This window comes from Bacillus rossius, chromosome 16 (assembly GCF_032445375.1).
Source record: "Bacillus rossius redtenbacheri isolate Brsri chromosome 16, Brsri_v3, whole genome shotgun sequence".
Taxonomy (NCBI): domain Eukaryota; kingdom Metazoa; phylum Arthropoda; class Insecta; order Phasmatodea; family Bacillidae; genus Bacillus; species Bacillus rossius.
In genome coordinates, this window is record NC_086343.1 from 4,500,506 (window position 1) to 4,527,370 (window position 26,865).

Sequence of the window (26,865 nt, forward strand, 5' to 3'; positions counted from 1 at the left end):
AAGCACAAAATATTTCATTTTCTATCAAATTTCTTTGAATGATTCGTGCTTGAATGCATCCTGACCGGCGTTACAAAACTTGTTGCATTCAAGGAATCGTAACGCATATTGTTTGCTGAATGTTGATCTTAAAAATAACATGATTTTCAGTCATTGCCTTCTGCAAATTCGTGAACACACAAAAACGCACCATTTATAGCACATTTAATTCAAAACTAATAACAATCGTGTAAAAATATTGATAGTATTTTTTTTTAAAAATGTGAACAATATTCAGAATTTGAACACAAGTACAAAAAAAATCTGTCTATGTTTGTTTATCAGGCGTTCATAATGAAAGAAAATAAACAAACTTTGACTATCATGGGCTTCAACAGAAACATTGGCACTTTTACGCCGTGGACATTAAAAGAATTTTAGACGATATCTGCAACTGTGGTATAAATCGATAATCAAGATTTATCTAGAATCATGCACATAGTAGCAATTTTACTTGCTGAATTGGTCTGTGACAAAACAAATGTAGGGACTAAAGAAAACAAATGTACATAAAGGTTCTAGATTTGTAAGGAAACTTGAAGTAAATGTGCCTGTAACATTGCTGAACAAAATACAGTTTGCGTTGGCAGCCGTTAGAAACAAAAATAGAAGAATAATGAGGTATTATAATTTAAATGTGAATTTTTTTTTCATATTCCTCTTAGAAATCTGTTATAAAAAATTTACATTTTTTATAGAATGGCTAAGATATTGCATTATTTTTTGATTTCTTGAATATTCCTGCCCCAATGAATATGATTTTATTAGGTTTTTATTGCATTTCAATTAACATAAACTCATATGAAAATACGTTTTGGATTAGTGCTTCGTTTTTTCTGGAACTGATTAGGCATTTACTTCGAGGGGCAGGTGTTCTAATTAAAAATAAGTTGTTATTTATAGGAATTTACAGGTTTTTTTTTTAGGGTTGTGCGAGAATGAAATTTAGGCCTCATGAAATTTTCGAGAAAGAAAATATTTTTCTCGCGAGAAACGAGACTAGAATGAGAAATTTTTAAATAATCAAGATTTACTGTAGATATCACATTCAAAATATATTGTTCTGTAGATAAAACTGTTGTTTATCATATAGAATGTCAATTTAGTTGCCTGTGCACAACTGACATGCACCACACGTTATGTAAGCCTACACTAAATTATAAATAAACATTCACTTACTTAGGTAAAAGTCTAGTAGCTAACATGTTAATTGTGGTTCCGTTGACTTATCGCCACTTTTTGTGTAATACTGCCACACTGATATGTCCACATCTTCCATTTTACCGTAAAATCAAAGTTTAATTTGACAACAAAGTTTACTTCTGTTAAACTGTTATATTCCCGCAACACTTTTTTTTTCCACTTGGTTACGCCGCAGTTAAGAAAGAGATAAAGCAGTATTAGGAAATTATTCTCATATTCCTAATAACATTTTACAAGCGTCACATTATTTATCATACCCGCAGAGTAGCTCGCGTAAACGGGAAACACTGGTACTGTAATGAAAACAAAGAAATTTATACTAGGGAGGCTTTGGCGGGATTCATTACTCGTGACGTCTTACGATTGAGTGAAACAAAGGTGGAAAAGGAAATGGGATAAACATACTATTTATTCTGCCTTTTCAACGGGTTTGAACACACACACATTCACGTAATTTTACGTAATACAAGGGCGTGAATTGTTCTGCGTTTTCAATCCATTCCTTTACATTCCAGTCCATTTAATAATCACATGACTTGCGCAGTCTTCTATTGGAATTTAAATAAGAAACGGAACAGCGAAGCAGACTCGGTCTGGCAGCATGACCACCATTCCCTTTTGTTCGTTAAAAAGTAAATTTTGTATTTTGCCGTAATATTCAACATTTCAGTATGCTATTAAACATTACCGAATAAAATATTATGACTAAATTAAAGGTAATGCTTTTAATAACTTTACCGTAATAATGTGTATGTAAACAAAACCAATTTTGTAGGTTAGGTTCGAACGTATTTTATTATGTATTACGCTTACGTAATTTAAAAATTAAATACGGCAGTTTTTCTTTCAGGATAAATTGGAATTTCATAAGACATTGTTTATTCACAGTTTCGGTTATTGATAAAGGTTTTGGATGGTTGACTATCGGCTAGTCTAATATCTCTTGATGATTGCATCATGTTTGCTTTGTGTTCCGCCAAATCATTTTTCGTTTAAACAGGCAGACGCGTTTGGTATTTTTAAAACATTTAAACTAAAATAATGGCAGTGTGTGTGTAATGTTCAACATATAAAAATACAACTATCAATATCAAATTTAGTTTCCATACCAAATTGAGTTGTTACCGGTACCAAAAAAAAATTCTCGTTTTTTTTCGAGAAATTATTTTTCTCGCTTGCTGTTCGAAAATGGAATATTTCTCGAAATTTTTCTCGAGGTTCGAGATCTCGCACAACACTATTTTTTTTCCATAACTGATGCAATAATGTTGATTATCAGCTGTTATGGTGGAAACTAAATATTAACCTTATATGCAAAATTTAAACACGATCAAACAGGCAGCTTTCGCTCACCTCAAATATACTCAAACATAAGCACCTACCTAGTTAGCGACACTTTCTCAAGGAATATTTAACTTTTAGTTAAGAGAAGTTGGTTTTCAATTTGTGTTGCAAAGTATATTGTAGTTCCAGTGCAATAGGTTCTTTTTTTCTTGAAGTTCCAATTCAAATTTTCATGTTTTTTTTTGGTTAAGTTGGTATTGGACATCGAGTTTCAAAAACCTTGCATTGCACTAATTCAGACTGAACTGTATGTGAAATTCTTCACTTCAGTGTGGCTATAAACCTACAACCCAAGCATATTCAGACAATCATTCTGGAAAAATATATTAGTGATTGGATAAGTAAACTAGTTTAATATACATTTGATTTATGCATAACAGTGAACACTCTTTTCAGTGAAGTTGTGATTAATCATATCTTTTTATAGCAATTTTATATTTTATAAGGAAATAGTTTAAATAGTTCTTTAGTTAAGTAACTAATCTATATTTTCTTCATCATGACATATTTTATGTATATGATTATTAATTTTTTTTTTTTAGTTATAAATATCTATTATATAATACTGTTAAACTGGACAATATTTATTGTTGTTTTGGTTAATTATTCTAGAATTTTCAAATATAGTTTCTTAAATTTTTTTTTGTAATTATGCACAATTTTTTCTTTTTTGGTAAAAACAATTGATTTCTCTGCTGAGAAAAGTACTTTGATAATGTGCAAACACACTTACTCTTAAGTGTATTTTTTTTTCTCACCATAATATCATTAGGTAATCCTACATAGGTAGATTCTGAAAGGTGTTGTTTAAAATATTCATTATTTTACACTGTTGTTATGCAGAAATTAAGATAGGGCAGTACCATAACAGTTGTTACCGGTACTATCCCTTTCCCATCCCGGATTTTGATTTGGTAATTTTAAGCTAATTTTATTAATTTGCATTAATCCAAGGAGCACGAGAAACCTTGAAGGTGTTAGGATCGCCTTAATATGTAATTATTTAGTAGTGTTCTCTCTTAATGACTGTATGCCTCTGTCGAGCATGGCAAGTAGAGCACTGACAACTGACCTCGCGACGCTCGCAAATCTCACCCGACAGTTCAGCAACAGTTCAGCACAGATTACTCTTATGGTTGTCTGGTTTTAATTAAAGGCAGTCACTGGATCCAAAAAAAAAAAAAAAACACGCTTCAAGTATACTCTTGGATCTTGATATCACAAGTGTTGTACAATCGTTTTTCTAATCTGATTGGTAGTAAATATATGGTTGAATCGTAGCGAGTTTAATGAGGCAGTGGAGTTTGACTGACGTCTTTGTCGTAATTGGCGTAGCTGTAAATAAAAAAAGGGGGGGGGGGTGGTTAATTCAGCTAATATGTAATATGGAATGGCTATGGTGGCTAATAACTTCAAATGCTAACAATATGTTCTAAAATTTTCCATATTAAAATCTCTTTTTAAGGCCTTGCTAGATGCGGATGTTTTGGTTTAAAAGAGGATGTGATATGTGATAGTAGGCCTGTGGAACTAAAGTTTTTAGTTCAAATTTTAAAAAAATATTTTTAATGATAGTTTTAGAAGTCTAACGTTTAACAAATACTTTGTATGCTTTCGTGCAACTGCAATATGTATTTAAGATAATTTTTATAAATACATATTTACCCCGATAAAGGGAGCACAATATTTTTGTAAAATGTGTTTTGAAAAAACGTATGATGTGCAACTTATTCAATTATATTGTAGTGCCAGTGCAATAGGTCCTTTTTTCCTTGAGAAGTTCCAATTCAAATATTCAAGAGAAGAAGGGTCAGTGGTTTTGAGCTAGGGGCTTAGAGTGTACAAAAAAATACTGGATGTTGGTGAATAATTTAATATTTTATACAACATTCCAAATAAAATATTTTTTTCCCCTATTATTCTTTACCAATCAGCAAGTGGGATGCATTCACAAAAAATTTAAACAAGAATAGTGTACTCTTAACACGTATGAAGACAAAAATTTTTTAAATGAGAAATTTGAACTTGTTTTCTGAAACATAATGCATACTTGATTTTTTTATGTAACAAATAATATGTGATCATAAATACAAATGATTAAAAATACTTTATTTGTAGGTATATAATCAGTTTTATCAACAAAACAATTTTTAAACTTATATATATATTTTTTTAAAGGAAATGTGAAAATGCATTGCCAAATTTTTTATTTTCTCGCTCTTTAATCCACTCTATAGTGGTTCTGTGAACATTTGTCTGTATTTTTCATTTATTTACGGTATCTGGGACTCCTGTGAAGTGAGACAAAATAAAGTTTCACGGCATGTTTGAATTCGACTGGTGAAATATTTAATATTTATGAATAATTAAAAAAATATTTGATTCAAAATTTGATTTGAATTTAAAAAAAAAAATGATCTGTAGAAGCGTACTTGGAGCCTGCTTATACATAGTTGTGGAGGTCACATCATCACCTTTCTGTACATAACCATACAGTACATGCTGAGTTTTGATTTAGCACGTGTTTCTACCCTATGATCTGAAAACTGTGCACTTTAAACACCCACGCAATTGTTTTGATTTTTACAGATAAGTATTTATCTTTATCAGTGTGCTGTCAGTTCTAATCTATTTTTAATGACCTGCCAAACTCTCTTCTCCCTAACATACTTTAGCTGATAATGTGGGTGTTAGTATTGGTTCTGAACTACTGTGTTAAATCTGGCTTCTTTACTATTTTAGTCTTCTCGAAATTTGCATGGCCAGATGAAGAAAAAAAACTCCACATAAATAACCCTAAATCAATAAGTGAATCCTGTGGATGTTTGGCCTCGCCCAATGAGAAAATCTTCCGTTCCCATCTTGCACAGTCATATTCGTAAAAAAACTAATATTCATTTTTTTGAAGTGCTAGTATTCAAAATCGTATCTAATATGAAAAATAAACTATTCATTTTGATATTAGAAAATTTGAATATTTACACAGCCCTACTGAATATGAAAGGAAATAAATAAATTCTCATTGAGGTGAATTTGCATTTCCAAATGGAAATTAATTTGCAATATTATATAAAAGTTTTTTTTTGTATTTAATTAAAAGTAATGCTAAATGTTTGAGTAGAATTGATATTTAAAATTTCAAAACTTGAATTAAGAGTAAACAATTTTAATGCTTCAATTATTTCTAACTAGTATAATTCATTTATGAAGTAAATACTCAAGTTTTGCAAATGAATATTCGTTTAGGTAATGACTTTCAGTATCAAACTTTCTTATCAAAATAAAAATAAATTATAATTTTTTGAGTTTTGGTGTTATAGATACAGATAAAATATTTTTACAACTGTAATGAATTTAGGTATTTTAGGAAAATTAAATTTTTACTAAAAATTTGTATATCTGGAGTTCTCAAATTTAGTGTAGAACGGATCTTATTTCATGCCAAAGGGTGAAATTGTTGGTGAGATTTGCAGTGTCAAGTTGTTTGGTTCGTTACATATCTAGAGATGTACGAACCAATATTTTTCCCTCGTTGTGTTGGAAGATAACCAATGCATGTTTTTTTAACCACTTAGCTGCTTTGAATAATCTTTTTAATATTCAGTAACATATGAGGGTGATGTCATAGACTAAAGATACGATATAGACAGGTTCTGGTCATCTGCAAACAAGGCTAGCATTGGCTATGTTTTTCCCTCGGAACTGTCAAACACAGAAATTGTAAACATTGACAGGTAAAACAACTGAATGTAGGACATATTAAATATACTGGAAATATTAAAAATGTACCTGCAGCATCTGCCATGACACATGACATTGACAGTTCTTGTGGCCAATAAGTAGGGACAAGGTTATATGGTGAATTGCAATAAAACAGAAATGACACACAAAAGCATGTCAATGCCCCAAATAACAAACGAAATGCAAGTGAAAAGTGCATCATGTATTAGGAAAAAATACTTATTTTGTTATTTTTTTGTGTGAAATAAGTTTTGAAAGCACAATTATACAACCACAAAATCTTGTCTCATTCACAATATTTCAGCTGCACGTTTTTTGTCCACAGTCTATATCCATATTTAGTCTATGGGTGATTTAACTCTTGCCATTAATAATAGTTAACATTTGGTTTTGCATCATGACTTTAAAGTGTTTGTTGTGTTTTTTTTTACTGTTATGGTTGTCTGGTTTCAATTAAAGGCAGTCATTGGATCCAAAAAAAATACATGCTTCAAGTATACTCTTGGATCTTGATATCATAAGTGTTGTACAATCTTTTTTCTAATCTGATTGGTAGTAAAGATATGGTTGAATCGTAGCGAGTTTAATGAGGCAGTGGAGTGTGACTGATGTCTTTGTCGTAATTGGTGTAGCTGTAAATAAAAAAGGAGGGGGGGGGGGTTAATTCAGCTAATATGTAATATGGAATGGCTATGGTGGCTAATAACTTCATATGCTAACCATAAAGTGTTACAATACACAATATGTTCTAAAAATTTCCCGTATTAAAATCTCTTTTTAAGGCCTTGCTAGATGCAGATGTTTTTGGTTTAAAAGAGGATGTGATATGTGATAGTAGGCCTGTGAAACTATAGTTTTTAGTTAAAATTTAAAAAAAAATTTTAATGATAGTTTTAGAAGTCTTACGTTTAACAAATACTTTGTTGTATGCTTTCGTGCAACTGCAATAAGTATTTAAGATAATTTTTATAAATACATATCTACCCAGATAAAGGGAGCACAATTTTTTTGTAAAATGTGTTTTGAAAAAAAAAAATTGTATCAAGTACAACTAAATCAAAACTTGGCAATGCTGCATAGCATAAGCTTGTGTGTTCTTGTGAGAAAGATGTTGCAATGATTACAGAAGGTTTGCTGTTGTGTTACTGGAAAATCCTAAAATGAATAAAAAAACGCCCAGCGCGGGATGCGTATAACATTTTTCCTGTTATAGTTCGGCGTCATTAAAATTTTTCTATTGTTCGGGCCGCCAGGGGAAATATGTATATAACGGATTTCAACACACGGGCAATTACAAAAATAATAAAACGGTTGTTACACTAGACCACGAAGGTTATGCAAGTTATGTTCGTGTACCTTTTGAGCCACAAAGTTCATCAAGCTGCTGAGAAGTATTACAGTTGGCTATTTTCGTGCAGATAGTTGCTGTGGTTCCCTCACATGAGCTCAGGGCCGGTGGGAAGGGTGTAGGTGACGGACTGAGAAGGGAATGTCGTACGGACGCAGAGACAAGCACAGGCGTTGCGCTGCGTAAATTGAGGCTTTATTTGAATCTTATATTTTTCCCTCCATTTCTTTATCCTGTAATCTTTATGTCTGTGTGTGTGTCTCTTTTCTTCTCTGCCATTTTTTATTTAATTTTATCTTGTTTCATTTTTTTTTCTTTACTTCTTTCTAACCTCATGTTTCTTTTCCTATATTTTTGACGTGATAACGTCTTGTAAATCGATGAACGCCGCTGCACGCACAAAAAAATCATGACTCGTTGTCATGTTCCGCCTGAGCCGAGCAGCGTGCAAGAACCGGCCAACCACCGTGCGAGAAAATCTTCTATAACATCAAACAGGCTGAGGTGGGCTTTGTAAAAGCAGCAATTTAAAAAAAAAAATTTGATTTATTCGTCCAATTTTGTCATTTCAAATCAACAATTTATCGACATTCATTTGATTTAAGTTTATTTCTATAACTAATTGTTCGTGTTTATATTTAAACAAATCATTTAAATAAAATTTTGCAAAAAAACTGTAAATAATATTTGAAAATTAGAAAGTATGCAATTTTTCATCAATGTTTTGTTATGACGTTATCACGTAAAATTATCGTCCGTAAACCCGACTTTGCAGACAAACCCACCCCTTACTTTTTTAAGGTATGTTTCTCTCTTCTCTCTCTCTCTCCTCCCAACTTGTCTCCTGGGTTGAGTGTGGGCGGGCCGGGCGGAGCGGGCGACGACAGAGAAGAGCGCTCGGGGGGGGAGGGGAGCGTGGGTCCAGTGACGGGGGGTTGCGGGAGGCCGCTGCATGTGTGTGTCTGATGGTTCAGAACTGCCAGTTCTGCCACAGCGGGGACAACGAGGACAAGCTACTGCTGTGCGACGGCTGCGACAAGGGCTACCACACGTACTGCTTCCGCCCCAAGATGGACAACATTCCCGACGGAGACTGGTGAGTGGTTCGAGCGTCGCACCGCGTCTCGTTCGCCCGCCCTCAGGAGCTGTTGTCATCTTGTAACTAGAGTAGAAAGTTTTTTTTATGCCTTTTGATTTTATATCATTTGTAGGGACCGGAAAAATTCGCGGATTCAATGACCTCTAGGATAGCCTCCATTATCCTCTGCATTTCTCAAGTAAACACGCGTGTTCATTGGGTACTAAATTATGAGGCGTCTCCACTGGGTAGCTTGTGATTCGACGCTTCTTTGGTGGATAGTCTCTCATTGGCCCAGAGAGCTCCAGTTAAACTGCGAGCCAATAGCAGAACCAGCAGAATTGAACACACATGTTTGAATTTCAGCCTATTACGAAATGAATCCGCGAATTTTTCCGGTCTGATTTTTCTGTGATCTGCATTTTTTGCACAAGGTAATAGGATTTGCATCAGTTTTTACATTGTCTCTTGGTAAGTGCTTTAAAAAAAATGGGGAGCGGGGTATTTGCTGTCTAATTCAGTTCACTTTATACTTATAATTTATTAGATACACCTGTTTGAAGTAAAAAAATATTGGCAGATATAATGTTAAATTTTTACACTTCTTATGTTGTGTTTCATAAATTGTAAATTTTCAGTTAGTTTAAACTTGAAATTTTGTACAAAAATTACCGGTAATAGCTACCAATATCCCTTTGCGGCGAAACATGATAGTAAAATTTAGTGCATATTTTATACTTATTTTGGTGTATTTTTCACTTAAAGTACATTCAGTAACGGGAATTTTTTAGTTGGATTCTGTTTCTTGAGGGACTTCATGTAACTGCTGTCGTAGTCCAGGGCTCGATGCAAAAAAAAAGTGACGATGTTTCTGTTGTGCTTGGTGGCTACTCTGTGATCCTGCTCGCATCGCTGATGTTTCATGAACCTGTGGGGAGAAACGGTTGATGTTTAATTCTAAATCTCGGCATGGCTTAAGAGTAGGAACATGTAATTGACTTTTTTAGTTTATGCCACAAAAGTATTATTTTTAGTTGAAAGTGATGTTATTTTCCAGCTGAAAGTAGTGTTATTTCCTATGTATTTTTCATATTTATGTAAATTTTTTAAGAAACTATTTAGGTACTTTTTTCTTATATAAATAACAATTAATGCAGGTAATTTACACAGAACTACTGTTCATTGCTAGTATCAGCAATACAAAGTATTACATCGTTCAGAAAAATAATATTTACACAAACTATTTTTCAATTACAAATTTACGTTATGCTCAAGAATGTCAAACTCTATATTTTGTTAATTTTATTTTGCAAAAGGCAAACATTGCTGTGAGAAGTAACCAAATATTGAAGTTTGTAAAGTGTTAGTCAGTAAAAGATTATTTTATACGGTTACTGGAGGCTTGTTCAAGTACAACTACTATCCATCATATTTCAGGGAAATAGCACAAAATTAAATTCTGTCAAGTGCTGTCTTTGCTTCAGGGTAGACCTAACCTCCAAAGGTTCAGAAATAAAAATACTTAACTTCTTAACGCTTGTGAATATCATACTAGTGGCGCTGCTTAGTGTTTCACTTGCTAACTACTCGCAGTACTGTCGCGACCCATCACTCTCCGCGACACAGAGTACGCTGACAAATTCTTTCTATAATTATGCGTGATATATAAATTACATGCAGTTTTCTTCTGATTAAAAATATAATATCATTAGTGAGAATGGATTACTTAAAAGGAAAAAAAAAAGTAAGGATAGGAATTTTTTTGTGTTTAAAGCAGAAGTGATTGGGCAAAGTCTATTGCAAGAAGAAAACGGAACATACAACAGGAGTGTAATGTGACTTTAAATAAAGAAAACAGCACTTTTTAATGAATCATTTGTTTCTTCTGAGGATGCTTTCAAGATATTTATTTCATTCTTAGTTCTCGCATCTTATTAAGACAGAGAATGATCATATGCTTACTAAACATCACCCGGTACTACAGCACGATAAAAGTGCAGGCTGCTTTTCATTATATATGCTGGTTATAATACTTAATGCACTTTATTGCCATTATTTAAAATGTAATAAAAATCTTTTAAAAAACGTTAATATTTCACATGTACGCAAGTCGATAACAAAAATTCCGTTAAACCATATGTAAAGAAGAAGCACTTCTCACTCAAAATGTTGGTTTTAAGCGAAACTATGATAGAATGAACCGTAGAGAAATTCTGCTGGCATTCGTATATGGAAGTGTACAATTTTTGGTAACGGTGTTGTATTTTCAAACAACTAATGTTTGTGGATGGATGAAATCAAACAATAGCTAAGAAAATTATGTGTACTGACATTTTTTATTGTTTGCTGACAATTTTTCGGCCCAAATGATTATGGAAAGCTATGAAAGTTGATATTCAAGCATCAGTATTGCAATATTCTTAGTTTTTGGAAGTGGAATCTCAGTATTTTTAAAAACATTTTTTCCAAAAAAAGGCCCAAAATTCACATAAATATTTGTTTTATCACAAATGCGATAAATGCATGTCTCTTCTCATGAGCTTTGAGCTGGTGGCCAGTTTTGCCTTGCTGTCAAATTTTATGTGGGAAAAAAATATTAAATCCTCCCTCTTTCTTATTTCATTTTTTTAAAGGTCTTTGTGTTTTGACCATTCTACTCACAATTTTGCAGGGTGAGATAACGTTGAGAATAATCATCGTACCATCCCCATCATTCTTGATTTCGTCTCTGCCATAAACTCGCTACCGCCCTGCGATGTAAACAGGGTGGCGGACCCCGGTCAAGGTGAAGCATGTTCCGTTTACAACGGGTTCGTCTGGGATTCACGCAATGGGTGGGGGGTGGTGATGATTACAGTTGTTTTGATGATGTAGCCGCAATTAAAGTCATAAAAATGTTTTATTGTTGGGAAAACGGCGTAACGTCACCGACCAGCAAATTTCCGTAACACTTGTCATTTTCAACGCTTGTTTTCATGGTCAGGGCCAATGTTTGTTCCTTTGGAAGTCATGGCCATGGACTGTAACAACCTAGAACCAACTATAACAACAACTATAACGTCCTGCGAGCGATGTATAGGTTGTTGCAGAAAGACTATGTCGGAAGGCATGGTGTCTGCATCGATTCAAGCAGTGCATTTTGTGCAGCATGAGCTCTGCCTAGGGACAAGACTGCACGGCGAATTGCAATAAAACTGAAATAACACTGAAATACACCAATACACCAGGAAATTTAAATTAATACACCATAAAGGACCAAAATGAAATTACTATCACAAAATTAATCAGAATTTTTAATCATGACTTAACTCAAATCACAAAAACATAATATTTAATATATTTTGACATTACAATTTTGTTAAATTTTTCTTAAAGTACTTGCAGATTTATTTTTGTTCTGAGTGCATCATCCATGAGTCAAAATTGCACTGTTTTGCTGAAATAAGTATCGTGAAACATGTGTCATATGAGTTCAATAATATGCTATCTTTTTGAATAAACAGAATTCATAAAAAATAAAAACAAATAACACTGAAATATCCTGTTTTAAAAACAATATTGGCCTAGAAATAAATCATAAAATCTTGCTATAACAAACCGAAACATGCTTTTATCTATGATATTTACATTTATACTGAAAGCATACATTGATTCAGGTTAAGGTTAATCTACTAAAAGTTTGGATATAAATGTTGTAAGTTTAACATGCTAAAATTTTCTAAATTTTTCTTCCTGCATCTTTTTTTTTTTTCCATGTAAATTTATAACTATACATGATATTTGAAGCCATGCTCTAAACTACGCCTACTTTTATGTTGTCACGGAAAGTGATTTAGTGCTCACCTATCACGGCTGAAAACGCAAACTCTGAAAAAAATTTGGACTGGTAATAGTCCAGTCGTGACTCATGCAAAAAAAAAATTTTTTTCCAGTAAATAACCGTAATTATTCCGTAAGAGCAGCATTGCGATGTTCAAAATATTTCGTCACGTGCAACTGAAATCAATGGTTGGTTTTGGTTATGTTAGATACATTCCATAAATATGTTTGTAAAGTTGGTCCAGGTTGCGTCGGATGGTTTTTGGAGATGCTGGAGCCACTGGAACGGCGGGGTCGGTGCACTGACGCTCTGCTGTGCTCCCCTCTGCGCAGGTACTGCTACGAGTGCATGAACAAGGCGACGGGCGAGCGGAACTGCATCGTGTGCGGCAAGAAGTCAGGCAAGAACCTGGTGACGTGCGACATGTGCCCCCGCGCCTACCACACGGACTGCCTGCAGCCGTCGCTTCCCAAGGTGAGGCGCCGAGCCCGGGCGACGCTCGCGTGTCGCGGCACTTTTCAAACACTACTACCTTTGAACATGTGTACTGTATAGAAGTCGCCAGCCCAGGTTAAAATTTCTAATACGGTTTTGAGGTAGCTGGTTAATTCACCACCGCAATCACCACCGTCTCTAGGGACATCGACTCGTGGTGGTCCCTAGCGGACAAGTGTCGAACTTTTCAAACACCCCTTCCCCCTCCCCACTGAACGACCTTGAGCTGCAGTGAATGATGGTTGAGGGGTGCGGGGAATGGCAGCGGGCGACAGTGCTGCGCTCTAACGTGCAAATAACAACCTAAGACGATACGGGGCGTTATGGCAGCGCCCTGCAGCGGTGAAGTTCCCAAGCTGCTCATCACACGCTCCTGAAAAACGTGGAGTAAATCCTATCCACTCGCGACTTCTATACGGTATATATATTCAAAGCTATTACTCATGAATTTGCGTAACGTGGTGTTTGTTATCGCGCCGCCGCCGTTAGTCGTCCCGTCAAGAAGATGGCGTTATCGGTCCACAGTCAAAAACATTTGGTCCTCCGGGTCGGATGTTTTGACTGTGGACTGATAACACCATCTTCCTGACGGGACGACTTACCGCGACGGCGTGACAACAAAGACTGGCTAGTTGCCGGCACTGCCAGCTAGTGGCGCTACCGCAGCCAGTAGCGCGGGAAGTTCAAACACAGTATTGATATACGGAATGTCTCAAAGTCCCAACATATTTACACAAAATTTAAAAAAAACATTACAAGTCCAATCATACACAAGTCCAAACAAACACACTACACACTTCTCTACATTTGCCCTGAAAGGATGGTATGTAATTCTTTATAATTACAATTCGTTCCTGATTATCTGTTTAATTACTATAACAAGACTCCATGAAATTACTAAAATTTTCATTGAATATTTTTTGAATGGATAAAAAAATTTGAGAATAAAATAATTTAAAAAAAGAATGCAATTTCAAAATTTCTTTAGATTTTTTTAACTTGCATTAAAACTCATTTTGCACTGTTAAATAGTGTTAAGTAATTTTTCTTGTTTTCATAAGAGACGATTGGGTCTCTACGGTAGCGGACATTTAATGTATCATCCTTATAATTTTCTTTATGTTAGTAGAGGTTAACATAAAAAAAATTATAAGGATGTAAGTGTGCTCACAACTGTTTCTCCAAATGGGGTACAAATAACTGTATCCACATGAACATAATTAATTTGTACCGTGCATTATCAGAAAGAAACACACAAAATATACATCAACCTAGCTGAAAGAGGTGTACGATACACGTGAAGTGAAAACAAATGAACATCTAGTGACAAATAATAGCAGAAAAAGTTCCATAGTTACCATAAATGGTCTGATACATATTGTGCAAGTTAAAATGTTCTGGTACAATAACCTTGAATACAGTACCATAGTTACCGTAAATGGCCTAATACATATTAGGCAAGTTTGACGTTACAGCACTGCTACTGCTTGACATGCTGAGCATCCATATAAACCCTAAAACAGGGCTGCCACCACTTTGAAAACAATATCCTTGATTGAAATGTGAAATATCCTGTAATATCCTTGTTTTGAGTATAAAATATCCTGTAAAATCCTGTACGTTAAAAAATACAAAATATATGCAATTTTTATGAAAATTACTTGATCATAATGTACGTAACTATACTTCAATCAAAACAATTCAATTTTTAACACTTTATACAAGTATTTACCACACACACATAGCCTACACTTCACCAATGGCAGTATTTAAATATCACTTTTTCAGATGTTTTGCCCTATTCCTCATTTCTACTGTTGGCTGGAATTCTGCCATATTCTTCCTAGAAGAGATATGCAACAAAGCATTTAGCATTGGTGATTTAAGACATGACCTGTGCGCTGTCTTAAGGTTGAGCTTACTAAATATCCTTTCCACCACTGCATTGCTGTGTGGAAGAATAAGCATTGCCTTTGCAAGTTTACAAAGCAGTAGAAAACATGTTTTCCCATTAATTTCATACTGTGACACTTTATGCCAGGCCTGCCACCAAATTGGGTTCCTAAATCCTCATTACAGCATTTAAAAATCCTGTAAAATTTATAGCCGTAATTGACATAATTTATTTTCGCGGTAATTTTAAATATACATTGCATTCCAAAACATAATTTTAAAAAAAAATCAAATGAATGTAAAAAAATTTTAAGATTTGCCACTTACATTAAAAAACTAATAGTTGGTATCACAATAAAATTAAAATAAATTTAAAAATTTCTCTTCAGTATAGGCTTTGGTGCTTTTCTTATTTACAAACTATAAATACATCCATACAACTGAAGTTATTTACAAGTTAAAAAAAAACAAATGTATTTCACATCATTAACTAGCTACTTTTTCATGTTCTGTGCTCTTTTCTGCATCTCATCAGTGGGCTTGAAGTTCTCATTCTGCAATGCAACAGCGCATTTAACATTGGTGATTCCATTGACAATCTGTGAACCGTTTTAACCATCTTGAGATTGCTGAGAAACCCCTTACCACAGCAGATTTTCTCCAGTTGCAGCACCACTCAAAGCCATTACTTTGTACAGATGAGTTTCAACAATCTCAGATGGAAAGAACCTTGCTAACACTACAACCTGCCTAGTGACTGTAACATCAGTTGATTCATCAATCATCAGTGTGAAAAATTGTGTTTTCATTGCATAGGTAACATAATCTGCAGCTGATGTACCCAAAAGTTGAATTATCTGGCTAGTTTTAGTGCGAGAACAATGAAAGTTTCTTGCGATTTCACTATCTGGAAACATTTGCGGGACAAGTTTCGTGAAATTATCACCGAGTTTCACAGATAAATTGTTTTCACAAACGAAGTTCGCCCATAACAGTTACGCATCAATTATTTTATTTGGTTTGGTTACAAAACTCGTTAAAGAACAACTCTGATCAGCAGCTCGTTGGTTTTTCGCATGAACTTGCGTCTTCAAGCCGCCCTTTGTCACGTTCAGTTCCGAGTTGCAAGTCGAACAAAGGGCGGAAAATTCCGTTTTGCCACGCCTCAACCATTTCAATTCTTGCTCCCATTCTTTACGATAACGCTGTTTAACTTAAATCACGTAAGAAGTTTGTAAACAAATGCCGCACCTAAAACATTGTAACGGCAAAAAAAAAAAACCAACAATGTTTACTGACGCCATGACACTTCTTAACGTTTAACTCAACAAACAAAAAACATTTCCCCCGAAACCATAGATATTGTACTTCATGAAACGCTATTTGGGAGTAAATGTTTTTGGTTTGTGGTTAAACGATTGGAAGTTCCATGGCGCTTCACGTAATGTCTGTGTTTGCTTTACTGTTGGATGCTTGTATGGTTTGACAACTTCAAATAGGTAGTTGAATGTAAATATTTACACGAATGAAATTCAAAAATGAAAACATCGGCGAAGCGTCGTAAATATCCGTGAATGTCGCCGTCTATCCGTTAGTCCGTTTTAAGCTTCAAATATCCGTGAAAACGGATAAAATCCGTAAAAACGGCAGGCCTGCCCTAAAACATGTGTTCACTATGTTTAGAATGCGTTTGGGCATGTATTGAGTTAAAATTATTATAGAAAACAAAGATATTTTGTGTTTATTTATATCTTTTTAAGCGGGAAAATCTAATAACCCCCAAAACATATTAAACGAGGAACGTTAAGGTTAATGGCATGGGAAACTTTTGGTGCTGCATTAATCTTGATGTTTTAGATGGAAAAAAAAAGTCTTAAAACACGTCATCTTGAATGGGGTTTTACTGTATTTTATTTTGGCAAGTAAGCGTAACTTCTAACACGCTTACATAAGTACATAGACCCATTTTTTATTTATTTTTTAAATTGGGGAATTTAAGAAGTTGTACATCAGATAATGGAGAGGGGGCCCGTGGTTTCCCTGTACGGAGCTGAGAGGGGCGCCTGGTCTCTGGTCCCGCAGGTGCCCAGGGGGAAGTGGTTCTGCCCCACCTGCCAGTCGAAGCAGCCCCGCAAGAGGAACAGCGGCCGGCGGTCGGCTTCGCACGGCAAGTCGCACCGTGAGAGCGAGAGCAGCGACATAGCCCTGTCCACGTGAGTCCGTCCCGGCTCGGAACCAGTGCGTCTCCATTTAACTCAGTTTCTCGGACATAACGCCATTGCAGTTTTCCGCTGTTTGTCATGGGGAAAATTCAATTGATTTCTGGAATCTCACCATGCAGTTTTTTGGACATACGCCATTTCAGTATTGCACTGTTTGTCATGGGAAAAATTCAATCGATTTCTGGAATCTTACCATGCAGTTTTTTGGACATACTCCATTGCAGTTCTCCACTGTTTGTCATGGGGAAAATTCAATTGATTTCTGGAATATTACCATGCAGTTTTTTGGGCATACTCCATTGCAGTTCTCCACTGTTTGTCATGGGGAAAATTCAATTGATTTCTGGAATCTTACCATGCAGTTTTTTGGACATACGCCATTGCAGTTTTGCACTGTTTGTCATGGGAAACAATTCAATTTATTTCTGGAATCATATCATGACAAACAGTGCAAAACGGCAAAAGCGTATGTCCAAAAAAAACTGCATTAAAACAAAATTCCCCATTGCACGAATCATTTAAAGAACGTAGTCCGTCTTTGTATCGCACTCTTAGATTCCAATACAGAGTAGTAAATGCTGAAACACTGTTGTGTGTGATTATGAGTTATCGTTACAACTCCACTTATATGAGATTGATATAAATTTTCTTCCTGGTTTATTAAATTTAAGTGGAATGCCAACCAAATTACAACTGTCATGCCAATCCTAGGAGTCAAATTTGTGTTAATGTTACGGAAGTCACAATATAAAAACATTTATATATTATAAAAATTATCCTTGAAAAGTTAGATTTAATGAATTTATGGCAGTCAATTACTATATATTCATTAGTGATAAAATGTAATCACATAAAATTAGACACTATTAATTCAATATTATGTACCAACTAATTTATGTTAAATTTTTTATTAAACTAAATTATCTTTGACTTTATTCAACTAACAGTGCATTAAACCATTAATCAATAGCTTTCAGTCACTATTAATAACATGGCATTCCATAAAAGTATGTGCTGTGCTAAAAAGAGTCAACTTTTTTATATTGAGGTATATAAACGAATTGTTAAAAAAAAGTTGAAACTAAGATGGTGTCTTTGAAGTTACATCTCTTTAGAATTAAAAAAAAATATTATCAGATGATGTTCTTGATGAATTACAACAGAAAAGGGTATTTTCAAAAATCTCATTCCAAATTTTACTTTACAAAATACAACGTTACAGATAACACTAAAAAAAAAAAATTCATTTCATTACAAATCAAGTAGGTAACTCTACCCTGATGATGGCGACTTTGTCTACTAACTACTGAACAAACAAACAAATGGTATGATAATTAAATTGACGTTTTAGATTTGTTAAATGACCCAGCGTGACCTAAAGATCAAGTCCGTAATAATTTGATGTTCAGGAGATTAAATGTTCAGGTCCCTCAAAGATTTTTTATGGACATGATGTGTGTGTGTATATATGTGTGTACACACATACACACACACATGTATATATTCCAATAATATTCTAGAATGATTTTAAGGTTTAAAGAATGTATGTTGAAAGAATACGAAGCTGAGATAAATTAAATATATATAAATTAATATACAATTTAATAGCTCTACTGCCTTATGGATTTTCAAGATCTGATTCTTCGAATGCAGTCAGTAATGTTGTCGTGCGACGAAAGTGCCAGTTATGCCAGGGAGGGAGTGGTCCGTGCCTGGGGGAGTGTGCAGCCGTGCGGGAAGCGTGTAGCCATGCGGGTGTGTAGGCCGCCGGCCACGCCCGGGGGCTGCCCCGCGGGGGACGACGCCGCCTCCCTGGCCTCCGCCCCCTCGCCGCCCAGCACGCCGGGCAAGAAGGAGCGCGAGCGGAGCAAGAAGCTGGCCAAGGACCTGAGCCCGTGCCGCGCGGTGCTGGAGGAGTTGGAGCGCCACGACGAGGCGTGGCCCTTCCTGCTGCCCGTCAACACCAAGCAGTTCCCCACGTACCGCAAGATCATCCGCAGCCCCATGGACCTGAGCACCATCAAGAGGAGGCTGCAGGACTGCCTGTGGGTACTCACTCACGCCTGTGCACACAGTCACTAGCTGCCTTTGTAGTCGCACTTTAGGTACCGTGCACGCGTGCGAACATCGCACTGGTGGCGCTGCGTAGTGTTTCACTGGCCAACTACTCTCGGAACTGTCGCGACCCGCCACTCTCCGCGACACTGCTTTCGCTGACAAACTCTTTCTCTAAGTACGAGTGATGTATAAATTACACACAGTTTCCTTCGGATTAAACATATCATCATTAGTGAGAATGGATTATTGAAAGGGGAAAAAAGATAGAAAAGAGAGGCAACTTTACTGTTTTTAAAGCAGAAGGGATTCGGAAAATTCTGTTGCTCTTCCACCCTAACAAGTTATTCTTGAGTTGAGTAGTTTAATTTGCTTGTACTTTATACATTGTATTTGTTATTTTGCTGTCATAATGTTCTGAGCTGATTGGGATTTAGAATTTTATCGGTGTCAATTGGAATGGGTACTTTGTTCATTTGTTGGTGTGGTTAATGGTTGTGGCTTGCTCGGAGAAGACATTTTTCAGGGTTCGTTGTGGGTTCGTCTTCTTGTAGCATGGCGAACACCCATTCTCCGTGTGGCATTGTCCTGATCCTGTTTTCATCGCCGTTATATTCATGTGATACTTGCTGCAACTTGAGCCTGGTCCTCCAGAGATCAATAGGAATATAGCACAGCAGAGACTGGTTTCTAAAAGACAGGGACTTAAATGTTAGTGCATTTTGGTTGCGGCCAAGACTGTTTTCTACCATAATTTGTTTTTCATACCTCTATAATTTGGGCATGATTAACCCCACAATTTCCCTGGTCTTCATAGCTCTCTCCACTGTTTTTTCAGTATACATTACAATTTTTTTTTTAATTTTTTTTTTTTTTACTTGTACATTATTTTGATTTCGTTATTTCAGAAATACTGAGAAATAATGAGGAATACCGTATTTACCCGCAGAAGAGTCGTTCCTTCGTTTCGGCCGCACCCTTTAATTTCGAACAAACAAATACAACATTTCCACTGTAAGGGTCTTTCCCTTTTTCATCTTTTATGGCCCTTCCTCCCCCTACCCCTTCATCTTAGCACTATCTAACAAAAAATACAATGGAAAAGAATGCTATTTTTTATACCCATGTTTCCCTTCCCGTCTTCCCCACCAGGGAAAAGACCGCAGGCTATTTCCTTGTCAATTTTTTTTTTATCAGTTTCTTCAATTAAAAACAAGCACGCTCTTTACAGCAGTTTTGTCATGAATGAAATGTTGCAGTAGAAAGCGTAGGAAATCTCAAGCAAAATACACAATTGCTAGGGGTATGCACTTTTCGTGTTTATTTGTTCATAGAATTCGAGGTTATTTTTCTGGAAAATCGGTGTTATTTTTCTCTGAAAGGGAGGTTATTTTGACTACCAAAATGGATAACAGTAATACCAATTTCACATCTCAAGTGTCGTGAAAATTGTTTTAACACTTTAATACACACCAAATACTAACTACTTAATATTAAAAAAGATGACATTTAAAGAGGTTTAATTGAAAGTCCAGTATTTGGAGAAGTATGAAATAATTTCTCAATTCTTATTTAAATACTTACTTTACTCACCGAATTGTTCACTTCAAACCATTGGCAAACTGGGACCTTACTGCTTCAAAATTATTACAACACTTAATCAACACAGCAAACACTATTTAAAATGAAAGTTAACTTAAAATAAATGAATATCAATTAAAAACAACACAGTAAGTAGGCTACGTTCATTAAGTTATTCACACTTTCTGTTGCCTGTTTCTTATGTTTTTCACTGCCAATATGCTTCGCACACGAGTCTTTGCGGTCCCATGTCACAGACACATTACAAAAAAGACAGAAAATAGTTTTTTCATCGCTTGCATACAAATCGTGTTGTGAAAACTCTCCGGCTCATTGTTTGGCAGTCACTAAAGTTACGCATTTTTGTTAAAAATATTTATTACTTCGGATAAGTATGTAGTAACAATGTGTTGTGTAGTTACTGCGTATTAGTTTGATGTTTTGTGTACAAGTGTATCAAACTATACTCACGTCTTTGCTTACACCGTTTAAGTTATTCTAAACATTCAATTTCGCCTCTATACATGTTTACACCGTTTTTCTTACCATAAATACTAAAAACATCGTCACATGTTCGCGTGTGAGAGGAAGCAGCACATCGTACTCTAGTTGAATTATGGCGACCGTGTTGATTTACTAATTCTGCACTAGGTTAGACCTACATTACGGACTTCGTCAGAAGTACGTATTTTTAGCATAGTTTAATCAAATAGTAATGGATATCGGGTTTATTTGTTTTCTAATGTTAAGATTCGGGTAAAAATAGGAACATTTAATGTGGATATCGGGTTTATTCGTTTTAAACTGTTAAAATTCGCGTAAAAATGATTTTATTGAAAATTCGTGATTATTCGCTTTAAAATGTCAAAATTCGCGTAAAAAATCATTTTATCACAAATGTGAATTTTGCATACCCCTAACAATTGCATCACAAAAACCTGTCGTGATAGACATGATAGTTGTGTATGGTGCCGGTTCGTGATGAGAGAGGGATGGAGAAATACGAAGGCACTTAACATTTCTGTTAACAACATGCGATCAGGCAGATTGCCCGTGATGGTTTCAAGGAAAAAAAAAAATACTCATTTCAGCGAGCAATGAACATTTTCACTCGTTTGCAATTTTTTTTTTGTGCAGATTCTCATTTAAATTATTGTTTGTGTCGCTGCACAAAATGTGAAATATGGAAAATACTTGGAATCTGAAACCATAGCCAATTATCAAAGAAAATATTCATTAGGTGTACATTGTGGGTTGATAGTTGATGGTTTTGTGGAAGCCAGAATGGTATTGTAGTGGATGGATTGTGCCAGGTTTGGATTGTGATGTCATTGCCATCTTATATGACCTTGAAATTTGATTTTATAGGAATTCAGGTAAGCATGTATTATAATATATGCTTGAGTAGACAATTCACTCCCATTAATTGTGTAAGAAAAAACATAATAACAACCTATAGTTAATTTACAAATGTTTGTATCATAACATTTCATAATAACAGTGCTCATAAAACTTTAATAATTTATAATACTTATATTATTACAATTTTAACCTTTTGCGGCTCTTTCATACCTTTCGGAAGGGAGCAATGAGGCAGCCTTCTTTTTTATAACATTTTGTAAATATACTAGGGACATGTGCAGGATTTTTGGGCTGTCTAAACTTTTGTTTCCAACTTTTGATTCTTTTGTCTGTGCTATTTTCTAAGGGTTTTTTTGTATGGATTTTTTATAGGGATGGGACGAATCCACATTTTGGTCGAATCCGAATCCTTGTTCGAATCCTCAGTGTTTGTCATGAATCTCGAATCCCAGTCCCACACTAAACTTCACCACATGTTATTAAAAAAAATCACACATTTATTTTAAAAAATTACATAGGCCTATGTATTAAAAAAAATCATGTGTATTTATAAAATTGTAAAATTAGTGCATAGTGTATACACCTGATATAAAATAGAGACAAATAACCTCAAAAACCACACACGTAAGTTTGCATCTGTCTAATTCTCTGTTAAATTAATCCTTCCTATGTTTTCAATAAAATACGTTTGTATAACAGACACCATTTAAAAAAAGTTACGTTTTTTCTGCAATGTTATATTATTGAAGGTTGGAAATGATCCAGTAGTTATGCTAATTGACAAAATGCAGCGTAGTTTATCTTATGTTTGTGCTATTTCCGTTACCTTTATAATACAGTTTAGGTATACAATTTTCTAGAGCTGGGCGAACCTCAGTTCTCTGGTTTCGAACCGAACTGAATCGAACCATAGCAAAAAAATTTTGAACCGAACCTCATACAGAAATAATTGTTTTGAATTAAAATGAACCGACCAATATTTCGGTCTTTAACTGAATGGTGAGAAAGAAAGGTTCTCCAGCCATATGTAAAATTAAGACATTATATAGCTTAGCTTTATTAAAACATTGCAAAACATTTTATAAGTAAAGTTTATGCAATAAATAATGAAGGAAAGAAAACAGTTTAGAGAAAATCATTTCGCATTTATTTTCTTTATATGTATATATATACTTTTAATTCATAAAGAAGTTCCATCTAAATTTCAAAAAGACTATCTTCCTTTTTCAGTGTACACTAACCTTCATTAAAAAAAATATATAAGATTATAAAGATGACGAACATTCAGCATAAGGCCACATTAACATATTTTTGTGGTAGACATAACCTAACATTTTTAAAAAGTAAAACTTTTTAATAGGACATTAAAAAAAAGTCGAATGTGAATTAAGTTACCAATCTACATTACAAAACCCGCTGACTGCAGTTGCTGTTTTCTTGGAAGAATGCTGCTCGTCAGAAGAAACTTTAAACATTTTTTGGGGTGGTTCTGGGTCATCTGCTCATCGCAAATCACCTCAAGAACAATAATATTGTAAACGTAACGTAAGTCAGTATGGTTATAAAAATTTGCGTCGAAAAAAAGAAAACACGAGAAATAATGATGGCTGCCGCGACTACGCTAGTCAACTTAGTACCGTACTGTAAAATTTACTGGACCAGTACTTTTAATACACAAGATTAAATTAATATTTTCAGTACCTGACTGTTATAACCAAAAAGGCCAAAGAAAATAAATACATTCCAGTAATTTAAAATACGTAATTTACGTAATCATTTCCTACCGCATTTGTCTTGTGTTAACTTGTCACGTTAGTTTTGCCGAAATACGAGAGTTCTCGTACATGCGCTTTAGTTTTACGTATGGGGTACGCAATCTTTGGTGATTTTACAACACTTCTCGTACACGCACGTTAAAGGTATAATATACAATACCTTTGGCATTTGTACAATAGTTTATATTACGTAGTACGAGAAATGCATACAAAATTCTCTAAAGTAAACTAAACAAAGCGCGCCTATATGAAAAAATGCTATGAGAGTTATGCGACGATTAATAATTTTTATTATTATTATTTTGTCTGCGCTTGAAACTGTTGAGGCGACGATTATGCGATAAAAGTCGGAATATTACAAGTAATGGAATTTTGTTGTGCTGTTTTGTGAATGGTCTCAAATGGGGGTTAGAAAATTATAAAAACGTAATTTTTTTTTAAACGAACGTTCGGTTTTTCGAATATATTTTAAGAGGTTTCGAACCGAACGTCAGGATTCGGTTAGGTTCGAAATTTTCAAACTTCGCCCAGCACTACAATTTTCAATTACTACCTAAATCTCTTAAAAACCCACCTCGAATCTCACCTCGGATCTTACGAATCCTCGAATCCATAGGATTCGGTATATTCGACGAATCCAAGATTCGAAAATCCCATCCCTAATTTTTTATGATAGCTCTTTTGGGTTCATTGTTTTGTTCCAGATGTTGTCACAAGATATTTCTAAATGTTATTAGCAAGCTTTGTAATGCCGTGCAAGTGATCATGAAATGATAGTAATGCCAATAAAATGAATTAACGAACATGGTACACAAGACTCGATATCAGATAGAAAATATATAATCTTAATTGAAGTGAAAATAGAGTGTCCAGGAACCAACCCAATGTTACGCACGGACGTGATGTTGGCAACAGTTGTTTGTTGTGCCTCAGATACAAGTCCCGGGAGGAGTTCTGCGCGGACGTGCGTCTCATCTTCAACAACTGCGAGACGTTCAACGAGGACGACTCTCCGGTGGGGAAGGCGGGCCACAACATGAGGATGTTCTTCGAGATGCGGTGGAACGAAGTGTGCGGCAGCCACCCGAAGCCCGGCACGCCGCCATAACATGTCGCAGAGCACAGACGCAACCGCGCGCTCTCCCCCCTCGTCCGTGTTCCCTCGCGTCGCCCTCTCACGTCAGTGTGTGGTCACAATAAGTGGAGTTGTTTTCGTTCTTCCTATTTACGTGTTAAATGCATATGCTTGTACAAGTGAGAAATTTCAGTTCTTGAACACTATAAAAAACATGCGGTGGACTGTTTTTTTTTGCAAGTGTTCGTCAAAAAAAAAAATTATTTCAAAGTATTTTTTTTTATTTCTTCTTAATTGAATTGTGTGAAGTCATGTAAATCACATGATATATATTCAAGTCTGAGCAAGGAAATTATTGGTTGTAATTAATTAAATGAAACTTGCTCTACAGTTACTTCTTGTGTTAAATGTTTGACTGAAGATGCAGGTACATTAAAGAGTAAAAAATTTATAGTTGAAATTTTTGCAATTTTGAGTCATTGGTGCATTGTTTTGATTCTACATGCATTTTTGTAATACTGTAGTCATATTTTTGAGGTGTGATGTAACATTTAAAGAATTTGTCGTGCTTTATAGAAGAGAAGAACATTTGTATTAATGCAAGTCGTGAATTTTTTTTTTTTGTAAAGTCTTCAAGCTGATAAACTTTTTTTTCCTTCCATTTTTGGAATGTCTGCAAGCTCTCTACATTTAATGTAAATTTTTGAGAATATTGTTGTGGCATGCTGAATTAGCAGTGGCAGCTAAGGCGTTTAGTTATATTTTTTTTATGTTCTTTTTTAAAATCGTAATTCATGGGTTCGTTGCATGAAAGAACAGTTGATTTTGTGATTGCGAAGTTGGTAGTCTCTAAAGGACACGGGTGAAAGAACTTGGTTTGTATTTGTGCCTCAAGACAAAGCGTCCAGTCCTGTCGTTTTGGTGTTGCTAAATCTAGGGCTCGTCTTGCCACCAAGCATTGTCTACCACAATGTCTCATTGTTGTAAATTTGTAGTTTACGAGCATGTAACTAGTGTATTAAAAGGGCATTTAATATATAAATAGGCAAAAAAAATAATAGATGTACATATTTATTTTCTGGTGTTCACAAATTTAGACAGGTAGTAAGTTATGTTTACCGAAGACAACATGAACTGTTTTGTTTTCAGTGTGTTATGTACAAAAAAAACTATTACCGTAATTTTAATATAATTACCTGTGTAATTTGTGTAACATAGTGTACTGTATTTACTTAAATATAAAGATGTTGACAGAAAAATTAGAAAATATTTGTGCTCCAAATGTGTATAGAAAATTTTTGTATATGAAGTGTATTATTTATAATAAAACTGGAAAGCATATTGCCACTGTTGAAGCTGTATTGATGTGCCATTGGCCCCAGATATGCTTATCAGTGTGGCTTAGGTGTGCAAGAAATATAAATAGTAATGTTGCTACCAGCTCACTAATTTCACTGTCACCCGCCTTTTTTTGCATGAGCTACGAAACAGAGAAAGGGGTACTACCTCATTTAAAGATTTTGTGACTTTTTTTTTTAATAAGTTGCGTAGTGGACTTACGTTTATTTATTACTGAACGTGTTTGCAATCCGCTAAGAAAAATTAATGGAGAGCAGATAAAAGTATATAATTTTTGGTTTCGATAGTGATATAATAAAGACAGTAAAATATACGAGGGTTATTTTTTTTTCAACCTCCGATCGGGTGTAATAAAAAAACGGGAATGAATTGGGAAATTATTTTAATGTCAAAAGAAACGTACATCTTTACTCTATTTTTCCACATAATCACCGTGCAGATTGAGGTATTTGTCGTACTGATGCACCAGCTTTCC

General features: G+C 34.9%; 1 protein-coding gene across 5 annotated transcripts in view; it reads left to right on the top strand.

Annotated features, from left to right (window-relative positions):
* LOC134540010 (bromodomain adjacent to zinc finger domain protein 2B-like) overlaps positions 1 to 26,370 on the top strand; it is a 261,508-nt gene extending 235,138 nt beyond the window's left edge. For all 5 annotated transcript variants that reach the window (XM_063382430.1, XM_063382433.1, XM_063382431.1 and 2 more), the window contains 5 exons: positions 8,650 to 8,771; positions 12,906 to 13,047; positions 17,044 to 17,174; positions 18,947 to 19,228; positions 24,890 to 26,370. In XM_063382430.1, the coding sequence (XP_063238500.1) occupies positions 8,650 to 8,771; positions 12,906 to 13,047; positions 17,044 to 17,174; positions 18,947 to 19,228; positions 24,890 to 25,064 (852 nt within the window). In that variant the 3' untranslated portion in view covers positions 25,065 to 26,370. The remainder of the gene's footprint in view (positions 1 to 8,649; positions 8,772 to 12,905; positions 13,048 to 17,043; positions 17,175 to 18,946; positions 19,229 to 24,889) is intronic.
* Positions 26,371 to 26,865: the final 495 nt, after the last annotated feature.